Source organism: Psammomys obesus, unplaced genomic scaffold (genome assembly GCF_907164565.1).
Source record: "Psammomys obesus unplaced genomic scaffold, mPsaObe1.curated_primary_1811, whole genome shotgun sequence".
In the NCBI taxonomy this organism is placed as follows: Eukaryota; Metazoa; Chordata; class Mammalia; order Rodentia; family Muridae; genus Psammomys; species Psammomys obesus.
The window spans coordinates 32,900,933-32,915,415 of NW_026596034.1; the positions used below are offsets into that span (position 1 = coordinate 32,900,933).

General features: G+C 53.6%; 1 protein-coding gene across 1 annotated transcript in view; it reads left to right on the top strand.

The window, feature by feature from the left end:
• Positions 1-14,243, top strand: part of Cmip (c-Maf inducing protein) — a 191,235-nt gene extending 176,992 nt beyond the window's left edge. Inside the window, exons 12-21 of the mRNA XM_055620832.1 lie at positions 999-1,025; positions 1,329-1,377; positions 4,046-4,153; positions 6,662-6,778; positions 7,614-7,754; positions 8,309-8,356; positions 9,424-9,570; positions 10,099-10,204; positions 11,281-11,351; positions 14,137-14,243. Coding sequence (XP_055476807.1) covers positions 999-1,025; positions 1,329-1,377; positions 4,046-4,153; positions 6,662-6,778; positions 7,614-7,754; positions 8,309-8,356; positions 9,424-9,570; positions 10,099-10,204; positions 11,281-11,351; positions 14,137-14,190 — 868 coding nt within the window. The 3' untranslated portion in view covers positions 14,191-14,243. The remainder of the gene's footprint in view (positions 1-998; positions 1,026-1,328; positions 1,378-4,045; positions 4,154-6,661; positions 6,779-7,613; positions 7,755-8,308; positions 8,357-9,423; positions 9,571-10,098; positions 10,205-11,280; positions 11,352-14,136) is intronic.
• Positions 14,244-14,483: the final 240 nt, after the last annotated feature.

A 14,483-nucleotide genomic window follows, 5' to 3' on the forward strand; every position in this document is an offset into this window, starting at 1 on the left:
AAGGAAGGAAGGAAGGAAGGAAGGAAAGGAAGGAAGGAAGGAAGGAAGGAAGGAAGGAAGGAAGGAAGGAAGGAAGGAAGGAAGGAAGGAAGGAAAAGAAGGAAAAGGAAGAAAAGAAAATGCATTTCAGGACTGTGCGGGATAAACCTGCTGCAGTATTTGACCCTTGATGGCTGTTAGCTCACACCACACTCTGAGTGTGGCCAGAAATGGACCGTCCGTCTCTCATACGAAGGTGGAATGCATCATGGGAAACAGTGTTGTGTGGTGGGTCACAACTTGCTGGGAGCTGCCGCTGAGCCATGGGCCTCCTCGAGTGCCTGCAGGTCTGTTTTGACAGATTGGAAGCTGCTGGGCCTTGGGAGGCACTTGGGGCTCTCTGCAGAGCCCATTAGTGCGCTTGTGTTTATGAATGCAGCTCCTCCGAGCGGGACATTACACCCAGTAATTGCCCCATTTGCTGGCCGGGCTAGTTCCCTCAGGGCCCCCAAGAATGGAGAACAGAGAAATCTGACTCCTCAGAGCCTCCTCTGTCTGTGCCATCATTGGCTACAGCAGCTGTCCCCACAGGCCCTGGGACCCGCTTGACAGTGGCCCATGATGCAATTCACTTGGAAGAATGGTCCCTGATTGCCTGGCAGTGTTCCATGGTAATTAGTGCGGCCTCGCCTTAATTGTGGAACAATTAACGAACACACCTGGGTCCCTGGAGCCCATGCGTGCCAGCACGCGCTCGATGGTGAACCCGGGTGGTGAGCCTGTCTCTGCAGTTGACAGGTGTGGGCCTGGTGTTAACTCTGGGGACACCGATGGCTCAGCCTGTTCATGTTGCTGTGATTCTCACCTTGTCAAAGGAGGGATACCTTTGATATCTGTGTGTCTTTGTCAATTTCCCCGACATCGTTCTAATCAGAGCTAAAGTCTAGCTGTCCCTGGAGGAAATGGGATCGTTGGACATCAAAGGCCCCTGACTTCCTGTCTCTTTGTTTTTGGTACAGAGCTCTCGCACACGAGAAGTTCACAAAGTGAGTATGCCAGAGGCACCTGCCCCACCTTCTTCTGCTGTGGCTGCCCCATGCGCCAGGTCACCACCACGCCCCTGCCGCCACCAGCCACCTTCCATCCATCTTTGGACTGCATGTATTCTGGGAGGCTCCTCCTGAGCGGTCCCCCATGACACACATCCAAGCCCTGCTAGGAAATGTCCCACGTGCCTTGCCTTGTCTGCCACCACCTGCTCCTGACCTCTCTTCCGCCACCGCCTCCCACCCCCAATGCACCAGTGTCTACTCAGGCCTGCAAATGACCCACCCTCCTCTTCCTTCCAGGGAGCTGAAGTATGTGATTCAGAGGTTTGCAGAAGATCCAAGACAGGAAGTAAGCCTTTTCCTTTTTTTAAACTTTTTTTCCTATTTATTTATTGGGAATGGGATCTAAGCAGACACCTAGCCATGCCTCAGCCCAGAGAACCTTTTTTCTACTGTTGGAAAACAGGTTTGGGGCCTCTAGGTCCTCTTGCAGAGGCCATCATTTTACTGAATCCTTAGTGCAAACTATGTAGGCTCCGGGCCCTGTGTGCAACCCAGATATTGTCACCCATGTGTTGCCACTTTGGCTAATCAGAGACTGGCAGGCAGTGTCTCCATACCAGACGGCTTGAGATTTAGTGGGTCCTCCATGGGATGTCCAGCCAGCTTCCAGTCAGCGTTATGGTCCTGTTTTTGTACCGCTATTCTTGGGAATCCCTGGACCAAGCAAGGAGTCATAGCTGAAATCTGAGCTCTCTGAAAAGCTCTGAGCTTCCAGAAAAACTGGGCAGATGTCCACACCAAAACTGCATGAGCAAGGAGAGACAGTTTGGGAAGTAACCATCACATGTGTCCTTTCTTAAGCCCCTGCCTCATGTCAATCACATGCATGCTTCCCGTTAACCCTTACAACACCGAGAGGAAGCCGTTCTTATACCTTTGTGGCTTCAGAATCCTCACCCCCAAGCCGGGCAGTGGTGGCACATGCCTTTAATTCCAGCGTTTGGGAGGCAGAGGCAGGCGGATCTCTTGAGTTTGAGGCCAGCCTGGTCTATAGGGCGAGTTCCAGGACAGCCAAAAACAGAGAAACCCTGTCTCGAAAAACAAAACAAACAAATAAACAGCACAACAAATAACAAGAACAAAAAGAAAGAATCACTTAGGTAAATGGAAGCTAAGTCATGCACCAGATGTGGTATGGACACACTGGCCTTGCCCAGAAGCACACACTCATGACCTGTGACCCAGTCTCTCAGGCCAAATCTAGATGCTGTAGAGCAACTGTCCCTATACCTCATTGCTTGCCCACCAGGCAGGCTCCCGCTAACCTTCATATGTCTGGATCTGGTTGCTCTGAGACAATGTGTTGTGAGGAAGCACCCTTCTTGCTCCTTACATAGTCTGCAGGCTACAGTGGGTAATCTCATTCTAGAAGGTTCTGGCTCCATCATAGGTTTCACAAGCCACCGTCCTCTGGTGTGGTGTAGGGGAGGGGAGCAGGAAGGCTGGTGAGGAGATAGCACCTTGTCTCAGTTTTTCTTCAGCCTGAAGCTTTCTTAACTCGTGTGAAGATGAGATCTAAAAGTCCTCCTGGACAGGGAGACCTCACTTCAAGGGCAGGCTTTAAAATTGGGACAGTCAGTGACACCAGCTGCTCACCAGGACAGAGGAACAGAATGAGCTGCTGGAAAGGGAGATATTCCCAGCAGGGACACAAGTGAGGCCACAAGGAACCAAACCCAGGGAAGGGCATTGGGCTGTTCCGGATGACACCAGAGCTTGAGTCCAGGCTCTAGCTCCAGTTCCTGTTCTCTGTTCCTCGTTTTCATCTCCCCTCCTGCTTTCTGCCTCTTAAGTGAAGCCAAAGTCATTCTCTTTTAAAAATTCTTGGCCATCCCTATTGACTAGCCTGGCATGCTCAAGTTCTTATTCCTGGGCCAGTCATAAATTAATGGTAGCTAATCCTTCAGTTCTGAGACTCACTGCCTTTGCTGCCTGTTTGTGGGTCTGTGAGAGACTTACTGTGCACAAATGACTCAGCAGCAAAGGCCCTCACCCTCAAGTTGATGATCAGTCCCTACTCACAGTTTGCTTCTGAGGAGCAGGAGAGGGCATAAAGAGCAGGTGTGTGTGTGTGTGTGTGCATGTACATGAACGTATGTGTGTCCATGTGCTGGGATCACGGTGGCTGTAGGTGGGTGTAAAATCCCTCCCAATCAAAAGTTGTTTTTTGGGCCCTGCCATTGCCCCCACTCTAAACAGAGAGAGACCCTTCAATAGAGAAGGGTCAGATGGACAGATGAGAAGGTGAGGATGAGACTTCACAGCAGGGTTGGAGAGAGCTTGCGATCACCAGACCAGGCCTGGAGGGAAGACTGCCCCACAAGGAATGGCTGGGAATGGACTAAAACAAGGCCAGCAACAAGCCAAGCCTAAGGGTTAGAGATAAACCCCAGGGAAGGTCAGAGAGCAAAAGAAAGGACTGGGAGACAGAGAGGACCAGAGACCCAACAAGAAAAAAGAGAGGACGTCAGGCATGGTGCCAAAAACCTGTAATCCCCGCACTCAGGAGGCAGAGGCAGGCGGATCTCTGAGTTCAAGGCCAGTCTGATCTACAGAGCAAGTTTCAAGACAGCCAAGGCTACCCTGTCTTGAGGGGGGATGGAATCAAAGTAAAGAAAAGAGAGAGGAAATAGCACACCCAAGGGAAACATAGAAAGCAGAAATGGAGACAGGGCCGATTTGGGGGTGCTCTGCCCTGCAAGGTCACAGCCCTGTCTCCCAGATAGGAAGGCCTCTCGGCTGTCCTAGCAAGCTGGGGACACGTGGCTGGACTTCACAATGTGGAGGCCACTGTGTGTTCCCCAAAGGCCTATGGAACTTAGTAGGAGGTCAATGTTTTTGGAGCTATGGGAAGTGCATGCATTTTCTGACTACCTGGCTTCTTGACACCACTCGCATTTCCTTCGCACCTGAGACTGTGTGGAACTGATGGTGTGTTTGTCCTCTGCTTCCAGGTCCACTCATGCCTGCTGAGTGTACGGGCAGGCAAGGACGGCTGGTTCCAGCTCTACAGCCCCGGAGGGGTGGCCTGTGATGATGATGGGGAGCTATTTGCCAGCATGGTACGTGGGGTCCCCACAGGAAGCCACTGGTGGGTGTCGGGCTGTTCCATCCTGACTTGCGCGGTAGCCAGCTCACTGTGGCCTGCCTGCAAGTCTTTTGGCCAGCACAGTGCCAGCCATGAAGAGGGAGGTGACCACAGAGGGAGCGTCACTAATTCTTGTTTACCTGAGCCGAGAGCCTGACACCTGCTTCAGGAAGTCAGGACCTTCACTGTCCCTCCATTTTACAGTCCAGGCAGCTGAGGGCCAAATCATTGACTGTCCAACCTCACACTTGGTTGCCATGGTGATGTTCTGTGCAAGGGACAGGTGCAGCTTGCCACAAGGTACTCTCGAGCCACCTGCTAAGCCAGTCCTCATAGTGAGGGACTTGGGGGCCAGACTCAGGGTGCTTGTCTCCACCTCAGTATGAAAGTATTGTGGTCACTAAACCAGTAACTGCGTCCACAGCGGCTTCTGGTACCTCCTTACGATACATAGCCGCGTGGCTCTCACCTTCCTGATGCTGTGACCCTTTAATACAGCTCCTCATGTTGTGGTGACAACCCAACCCTAAAATTATTTCGTTATTCCTTCATGACTATAATTTTGCTGCTGTTACAAATCATAACGCAAATATCTGATACGGCACCCCTGTGAAAGGGTTGTTCAACCCCCAAAGGAGTTGTGAGCCACAGGTGTAGAAGCACTGATGTAGAACTCTGGGTCAGCTCTTTGGAATCCATGTAGCAGCCCTGCCACAGGATCACACCTGGGCGGCAACAAAGGCCCGGTGAGGTCCAGTGGCTTCCTGACAGGACTCTGCAAGCCCTTCATAGGCCAGGCCGCTGTCTAGAGGTAGTGGCTTTTTCTGTAGCAGGAAAAAACACATCCTCTTTTCCCAGGACAGGAGGTCTGCCCAAGTGACCAGTGACCTCAAGCTACTTTTTTCCCTGACACACCCAACTGCGTTCACAGATCACACATTCTTCTGGGGTCATGTGACATGGGGAAAATGCAGGCATCCGCTAAACCAGAGCCTCAGGTCACTGCCCAGTTCACCTTGTATGCTGACTGGCCTGTCTGGGCTCCAGGCTTCAAATGTACAAAGAGACAAAGAGATGGCTTCCCCTAGGCACCATAGAATTGTGTGGAGTGACAGGTATGAAATACTGAGCTACCCATGGACTCTGAGACCCCAGCTTGGCTCAAGTCATTCCTAGCTGTTTTAGGGACTGGTTTGTAGGGTAAATGGTTACCACAGTGAAATTGACAGACAGATCTATGCATTGGCGACGACAAATAGGCGTATCCTCTGATACCACCTCACGGGGCTTAATTTTAGGTCTTTTTCCTTAGGCATCTGCTCCAAACCCCTCGAGTGCTGCCCTAGACCTTCTTTCTCAGTGTCTCGGGTACCTAGAAACATGCCTAACTGCCTGCTCGCGCCTGTGTCTCGCCTCCCTGGCTTCCTCTGATGTCACAGCTTCACCATGGCAATGCTTGGTGTTTCCCCCGCCCCTTCATGCTGAGACTCAATGTGAGGGAGAACACAGGGAGTCAGCTCCCACCCGAGTGATTTCATTTGTATGCCAGAGTTGTTAATGACGGGGCGGAAGAATATATAGACAGGGAAGGAAGCAGGCAGCCGAGGGGATGGAAGTGTGTTGTTTCCATGGAGACACATGGCGAGAAGTGGTCCCTGGATTTGGCTGCCTCTTCCAGAAGGCTTTTGCTGTTACATGAAATTGCAGGGTGTTTGGTCTCCAGCACCTCTGTTGACAGGTTGGGGAGCCCCTCCTCTTGTGCTCTTACCTCTAAATGCAAGACACTCCCAGCCCACCCCTCCCCCACAGCATATCTGGGGAGGGAGCAGGGAACAGGGTGGGTGATCTCTCAAAACAGCTTTTGGTATCACAGAACAGGGCACATAACAGCCCAGCTGCCACGTGTGTCAGGCCTGTTGTCCCCCACCTAGCAAGGACTGCCTAGAAATTTCTATCTGGCACATCCAATGCTAGGAATTCTCAGGGCCAAAACTCCCGAAGGGAGCTGGGGAAAGGGGGCTCCAATGTGTTACCACGCTGCTCAGCAGCATTCAGGGCCTCACGACTCTGCACAGCACCGCCCAGCTCTGGGCACTTGCTCCCCGCCAGCTTCACCTCTTTGCCCTTTCATGCTAACTGTCCATTTCCCTGGACAGTGCCAGCCGGCTGCTCCCCTGTGTGGGTGACTGGGTCTGTTGCCTGCCCCCCGCCCCAGTGTAGTCTCACCTTTGTCTGTGTCACTCAGCGTGCCGTCCTTCCCACATTGGGAAGAGGTCTCTGTCCACAGAGGACCGTCCACAGGGATGGTCTGGTGGTCACCAGGGTCCAGGCTCTTGGCACAAGCAGGGAAGTTCACTGCGTCCCCGTTTCCTACCTTTTCCCACCTGAGGTGGGCCTGACTGGGTGTGGCTAGTGCTGAAGGTCACAGCACTGCGGTGACAGCCCAGTTGCCTCCTTACCTGAGTCTTCTTGCCCCCCCCAGGTGCACATCCTCATGGGCTCCTGTTACAAGACCAAAAAGTTTCTGCTCTCGCTGGCGGAAAACAAGCTGGGCCCCTGCATGCTCCTGGCGCTGAGAGGGAACCAAACCATGGCAGAGGTGAGGCCCTGATCCAGGTGCCATCGCATGGGGTCTGTGTGAGGAGCAGGCGGTGCGGGCAAGGCAAGTGTGACCGCAGCCTCGTGGGCATACAGCTGTGCTTCTCCGACTGTGGCTGGTTCATTCCAGTTGGGATCTAGCATGTGGCTCACAGCCATCAAGAAGCATTTGTTCTGTTGCTTATTACTATAGAGCAACTGTCTGCACATGGAAGAGAGAACCCTAACAAACCAAGAACCCTAACAGATCAAGAAAAGCCTAGACTCGCCTAGGCTCTTCTCCTGGGGGGTCTCCTGGGGCTGTCATGGGACTTGGAGTCCAGGGGTCTTTTGCAAGGCTTTTTTTTTCTCTGACCAGAGGACTGAGGCAGCCCCAGCCTCTCTCTGCTTCGTTTAGCTTCAGTGTCACTCCTCAGTTATCAAGTGCATGAGCCCAGGGCCCTCATGCCACATCTGGTTGTTCCTGCTCTGTCTTCTCTTCTCTACTACTCCACCAAGTCCCCAAAGCCAGATACCCCTAGAGAACCTTTCCTGTGCACAACAGGGTTTGATAACAGCTGTCAGAATTGGGAGGCACCACCTTGCCGAATCCCGTCCTCTAGAAAGCAGTCACCGTGTTGCCCATCAGTCAAGGGGGGTGTGAACAGGGCTCCACCTTACAGGAAGGCACAGGAAGGCCTGGTGGAAAGACCCTAGGTTCCCCTGGAGGTGAAACTGAGACACTAGACCAAAGCGAAACACTCCAGATACCGGGAACAGCGTATGCCAGGGTCCTGTGGTGGGCCACGGTCCTGGGGCGGGCCACTCCCTGACACGCCCTCAATGACTCCTGCTAGATCCTGTGTCTGATGCTGGAGTACAACATCATTGACAACAACGACACCCAGCTGCAGATCATCTCCACGCTGGAGAGCACGGACGTGGGCAAGCGCATGTACGAACAGCTGTGCGACCGGCAGCGGGAGCTGAAGGAGCTGGTAAGTCCTCGAGTCCGCCCAGAGCATGAGATGGCCCCTAGTGACTGCTGTTCCACACCCAAAGAGCTGGGGATTGTCGCCTGTGCTTCTCACAGGACTCTAGGTGGACACAGAGAGGTAAAGCAGGCGGGCCACTTTGGTGCAGGGCCCCCCGGGTCACTGCCGTTCCCAGTCGAGGCTGAGGGGCTGGCTCTCTACATGTGTGCGCACTCAGGCCCGTCCTTTCCTCTGAAGCCACTCTTTGTCCTCAGTGTGGCTCTTTGGCAAAAGGTATGCACAGCCCAGGTCCTTGCCATGACACATCTGGTATAAAACTTCTCGGTGACTTGCCAGGGCTCTTGGTGGAAGTTACCCCAAGATCTGGATGGGTGTCATCCCCTCTGATCAGAGCGCTTGGACTCTCACCCTCTGCTAGTGTTTCTCCGTGTCACGTGTGCCCTAAGCTGCCTGTGCTGTGACTGCCATGGTGCCTTCTGCTCAAGAGAGGAGCCGTGTCTCCATGAGGCTGGTGGCAGAGTGGACAGGTATCTCAGTTGGTCTCCTTTCTATTGCAGCAAAGAAAAGGCGGGCCCACCAGGCTAACACTGCCCTCCAAGTCCACGGTGAGTAGATTTCGGTCTCTGGGTGGGCATGGGCGGTGCAGGAGGGCAAGATGGAAGGCGGGAAGGTGAACTGTCCAGCTGCTGGGATGCCCGAGAGGGGAGAGCAGAGACGCCTGCAATGAATGGGGCAGGGAGACAGGCCAAGACAGGCCAGCTCTTCTAGGAGGTGAAGGGACTGAAGGGAGAGAAATGAAAACTAAGCAGAATTAAGGCGTTGACAGTGGGGTTGCAGCTCACAGGTAGTGTACTAGTTTGTCATGTGTGGGGCTCCAGGCTTCTTCTCCAGTACCTCAGAAAGACAAAAGATTCCTGGTGACATCAGCAGTATTACTGAAGGGTTGCTGGTAACCATGGTTACAGTAACTAATAGGCACTGGATTGTTAGTTTGTTTGACTTTTACAACCTTATAAGATCTGTACCCTGTTCTCCCATTTTCCAAACTCGTTGGGGATCTAATTTACTGCTACCCCACTGTCCTCAAGGCATGGCTTCCTGCTCCTGGACTAGGAAGCCTACCCAGGCTCCAGCCAGCAGGAAGAAGGAAGTGTTGGGGAACAGCCCTCCCTTCCCTTGGAGATTCTTCCTAGAAGTTTTTGTCTCATTATTCGTATTCGGCACCTGGCCATATTTAGGTGCAAAGAATGCTGGGAAATTAGCTGTAATTCAGGGAACAGCTAAATGTCAAAGGGAAGACCCTCTCAGTCCAGGGCATGTGGCATGTGTGGTCCCCTGCTGGCTTGGGGCTGAGGGTGGTGACCAGCTATTCACATGGAAAACACACAAAAGCTGTGACACACACACACACAAATACAGAGAGAGGCACTACACGCTTGCGCATGTGCACGCTCTGCTTGGGAGAGTGCTGGCCTAGGTTGCCGCCCATCTGTGACTCAAGCTGTGAGTCACACCACAGGCCGAGCCACCACCCCACAGCTCCTGGGGACACGAAGCCCTTGGTGTGGTCAGAGACAGTATCGGCGGCGGCAGACAGGGCAGAGGGGAGAGGGCGTGAGGCTCAGCCGATAGATCCCCCGGCCTGCCCTGAGCGCCGTGCCACCCACTGCAGGATGCGGACCTGGCCCGCCTGCTGAGCTCTGGCTCCTTTGGAAACCTGGAGAACCTCAGCTTGGCCTTCACCAACGTCACCAGTGCCTGCGCCGAGCACCTCATCAAACTGCCTTCCCTCAAGCAGCTCAATCTGTGGTCCACGCAGGTGCCGCTCCGCCCACGCCCTGTCCTCTTCCTCACCCCCCCATACCTGATCTTTGTACTCAGAGCCCACGTGCCCAGCCACATGCTCTATACATATAACCCTAACCCTCTCCCCAAGACAGGAGGAGGTTGGAGGCCTCATAACCATTTCCCACATGGGAACACAGAAGCCCAGGGCAAGCCCTGCACAGACCCAGGTCTGGGCGCTCACCTCAGTTCACCTCTTCAGCCTGCCAGGGAAGGGCCTGCTGGGTTCCAGCTTGGTACCACTGGTCTGTTGGCTACACAGGCTCTTCCATTTCTTGAAAAAGCCCCCGCCCAAGTACCTCCTTCAGGCTTAGGAGCCTGAGTTCAGAACTCTCAGAGAAACCCTTTCCTGGTCTTATGTCCCTGTCAGAAACTAGATCTGAAACTCTGAAAAGAGGGCCATGGCCTCATAGCTAGATTTCGCCACCTCCCACTCCTACCCCAGGCTTAGGGTCCCCCTTCCCTGGACCTGGAGAAGCTAAGAACCCCTGTGCCCCCACAGTTTGGAGACGCCGGCCTGCGGCTCCTGTCGGAACACCTCACTATGCTCCAGGTGCTGAACCTGTGTGAGACCCCCGTCACCGACGCGGGCCTGCTGGCCCTCAGCTGTGAGTACCGGGCCTGCAGCAGGTGGGCTGACCCCTGCTGGGCACCTTGGAGAAGGAACAGTTCATTAATAACTATCTTGTAGCAGGCCTGTTGCGTGCTGGCACAGGCCAGGTGCCGGAAAGAAGCCTAGAGGGATGTCCCCGCCCTCGCCCTCAGGGAGCTAGAAGTCTAGAGGAGAGGGGAAAGTTTGTGGCAGTAGCCTGCTCCTTCCGTCCAGCCACCTTAACCCACTTTCGAGGACAGTTCTCTAGGGCACCATTGTCACTGGTGTGTCCCAGCCAGCAACTCCAGCCTCGCTAATTGTGCAGAATGACACCTCTGTGCTGCTGGCTCCCCGCCGCTATTGGGCCGGACTTGAGAAGCATTTAGTGACAGGAGCCTGGGGGAGGGGCTGGGATGCTGGTTCCACAGAGCTCTGACCAAGGGGTCTGTGAGCCTGGCAGTCTGCCAGTGTCCCTGTTTTCTAACCTGTCAGCTTAGACAAGAGGCCTCATCCCTCAGCTGTGAAATGGCGAAGGAAGCTTCTAGGAGGTGGCAGAGAGGGTTTGACAGTAGATCACAGAAATGGCTGTGACAGTGCAAGCTTGTGGACCAGGTCTAGATGGTGGGAAATAAACGACACTGAGCAGCTCCCTGCAGGATCCTCCTAGGAGTCACACGTGGCTGGGTGGCTTCTGTGCAGGATCCCCACTGGTCTGGCCGCCCACGGCATCTCGGCATACGAGTCTGGACATGTTTCCAGGAAGCACCTGTGTGGCTCCAGCAGTAAACTCCGAGACTTGATATTTGCTCTTGAGACTAAAAGTCAGAGATGTGAGCCAGCAACACCAGGAAGTGCCCAGGATCCCCAGGGGGCAGGGACAGATGAAAGGGAAAGAAGGTCAGAGGCCAAGAAAAGACCCAGCCCTGAAGCCCAGAGCATGAGGTGGGCTTCCTGGTGGTCGTGGTAGCTAAACCCATGCCATTGCAGCTCCCTCACAACATCCTCACTGAGAGTTGGCCTGTGGCTTGAATGTTCCTATCCTGCCATAGTCCTTCACGGGGGCTCACTGTCTGTGTGTCTATCCTTACCCAGCCATGAAGAGTCTTTGCAGTTTAAATATGAACAGCACCAAGCTCTCGGCTGATACCTATGAGGATCTGAAGGTAAGCCCCCACCCTTGCTCGCCCCCTCCTTCCCTCCCTGGCCACCCTTAGAGCTGCTTCTCCAGAGCAATGGCTGGCACACTAGGAGCGGACAAAGATGGGTAGGGGTGAGGGGGGGAGTGACCAGGAAAGCCATCTTAGAAATGAGGATCCGTGTGGCACACACAGGAGACCCAAGGACCATTCCTTCCAAGAAGAGGCCACATATATTAAATGAAGAGGATGAGAAGCGTGGGATGGCCAGAGTGAGAGGAAGGTGGTGCAAAGGTCCTGAAGCAGAGAAGGCAGGCAGGCAAGCCCTGGCCCTAACAAGCACAGCTAGAAAGGGAGAGAGAAGAGTCCTCGTGGAGCCAGGCAAAGTGGCGCATGCCCTTAATCCCAGCACTCAGGGAGGCAGAGGCAGGCGCATCGCTATGAGTTTGGGGCCAGCCTATTTTACAAAGCAAGCCCAGGGCAGCCAAGGCTACACAGAGAAACCCTGTCTCCGAAAGAAAAAAAAAGAAATTCTCATGGGTCACAGAAGGACTGGATTCTATCCAATGTCAGAACACCCCTGGGGCCTCTTGGTGGGGTGCCAAGTCCTAGTTTTAAAACTTTAGCTGTTGTCTGGAAGATGAACTGTGGAACCAGGAGCCAGGCAGAAGCAGGGCCATGTGTTCACTAGAGTGGTGCAGGCCCTCCGGGGGCTGGCCTGACAACAGAGCAGGGTGAGGAGGAGGCCCAGAGTGTGGCAGCTGGGACACTTCATCAGAGAATGTGCTTGAGCACTTCCTCCTTTGGGTCGCAGAAATACACCCACATCCTGGAAGCCACTGTCAGAGGGTCCCCTGAAGACTTTGCTCAGGTTCCTCCTTCGCTAGGGTCACCTGGTAGCCCTCCAAGCCACTGGTCCCACGGCCAGGCTTGCTGTCTAGTCAAGGTATGGACACAGCACCTGCCAAGCCCAGGCGGGGAACAAAGAGAGCAAAGAGCAGCTGCCTTGATGTGTGACCAGACAGGTCACTGAGCCCCAGAAGGCACAGAACGTAGGAGGCTGAGGGGGAGGGCAGTCAGTTGCAGGGCAAAGCTGTGAAGTTGGATGCGGCCAGGATGCCTCTGCTCACCAGTGCTCTCAGCGTTGGGTCAGGCTTGGAAGAAATATGGCCCCCAGGAATGGACCCACACCTGCTCGCTACATCTGTGTGCTTACACACAAAGGCACTGGAGTCGGGGGGGCCTCCTGCACTCAAGTTCCCAGAAGCCACAGAGCCACTGATTCTTTTCATTGAGAGCACGTGTGGGTGGGTGTGTGTGGGTGTGTGTGTGTGTACTGGCCACAGTACTTTGTGGTCTCACTTGTCTTTTTCCACCTTTTTGTGAGTTTCAGGGATGAAACCTAGGTCACTAGGTTTGCGCAACAAACACCTTTACCTGCTGAGCCATCTGACCAGCCCCTTAGTTAATTTTTATGCCCCAGAGGGACATGGTGCCACCCCAGTGGTACTAGCTTTTGAACGACCTCCATCTTTTCTTCTCCTGGGGCATCTGGGAACAGCCTGACTGTTGAAGAAGAATGTTTTGTGCTTAAGTGAGGCAGGCAAACCCACATGGTTCACTATGCCATCTGGCCCAGTCTTCCTGGTTTGGGGTTTGTTTTTGTTTTCTTTGTTTGTTTGTTTGTTTTTGTTTTCCAAGAGAACCTAGAAATCTGTATTTTTCTGTACAGCCTCCTAACCTGGCAAGTATGGCTTGAAGGTATTTCTCAGCTTTGTACCGGTGACCATGGGCCCTCCAGTTTGCCACTTCTGCCGGGGCAGGGAAGACTGTTGAAGAGTGTGTGTGTGTGTGTGTGTGTGTGTGTGTGTGTATGTGTTTGTATGTGTATGTGTGTCCATAATGCGTGGAGGTGTATGTGTGTTATTGAATCATGCTGGTGGGTATGCAGGGATGTTGGGAAGGCAGGAGAAAGTCTGCCGACAGGAACAGAGAGCAGGGCCTAAGAAGAACCTTGCAAGTGGATTGGGCTGTGGGTGGGGCTCAGTTGGTAGAGCACTTGCCTGGTGTGCACAAAGGCCCGTGTTCCGTGGCCAGTACCATACAAACTGATGACATAGTACATGCTTATAACCCGGTCCCTAGGAGCTGAAGGCAGAAGGATTAAAAGTAGATTATCTTTAGCTTCATGGCTGTTTGAGGCTAGCCTGGACTACATGAGGCTCTGTCTCAAATAAATTTATTTTATTTAATAACTTTATTAAAATGTATTTATTAAATAAGTTTAATAAAAGTATCAGGTGGGACCTTATTGTGGTTTAAGGATAAAGGAAGCCAAGAGGAAGAGTCCAAGCTGGCTGCTGGTGCTGCCCTGCTCCCTCACCCACTCTGCCCATTCCCAGTTAACAATGGGAAGGGACCTAGGTATATAGAGTCTATCACACACTTAGGGCTTTCCTGGACTGTCGTAATCCTGAATACCACCCGGGAGCCAAGGACAGGACACGGTTTAACTTCACTCACCAGAAAACAAGCCTCAGGACACCAGATGCGGAATCCAGTCTCATACAGCAACTGTAATTGTGTCTGCTCTATCTGTGGTTTCTGCAGCCACTTCCTCATGTCTGTGAGGCCACCTGCCCTGTGCTCTCTCTGTTTACTGTCACCAGGCTCTTCCAGAGCCCTGAGAGCCCACAGCCTCACAATGGAGACCCTGTGGATGGTAGGAGACACCTCTACCCTTGCCGCGCCCCTCAGGGTTGCTGGGGGGTAGTGGCTGGTATGTGACCAGGTATCTTCTTATCTCCCACAGGCCAAGCTTCCTAATCTGAAGGAGGTTGATGTCCGCTACACGGAAGCCTGGTGAAGCCCCCTGTGTGCACAGGATGGCGTCGCACAAAAAAAAAAAAAAGAAAGAAAGAAAGAAAAACCGACTCTTGACTAATAGCCGTAGAGCAGTGGGCCCTGGGGTGGCCCTAGCACCTGACTGTGGGATAGATGGGGGAGTCTTGGGGGGCGGAGGGGGGAGGGGTGGGGGATCCTCAGCACGCCCAGCCCCCGCCTAATTCTTAGAGCTTCATATTGGAACCTTTGACCTTGATCAAAAGCGGCCTTGGTGGCAACAAGTGGAGGAACAAGCGGGTAGGGAGGGCGGGGGAG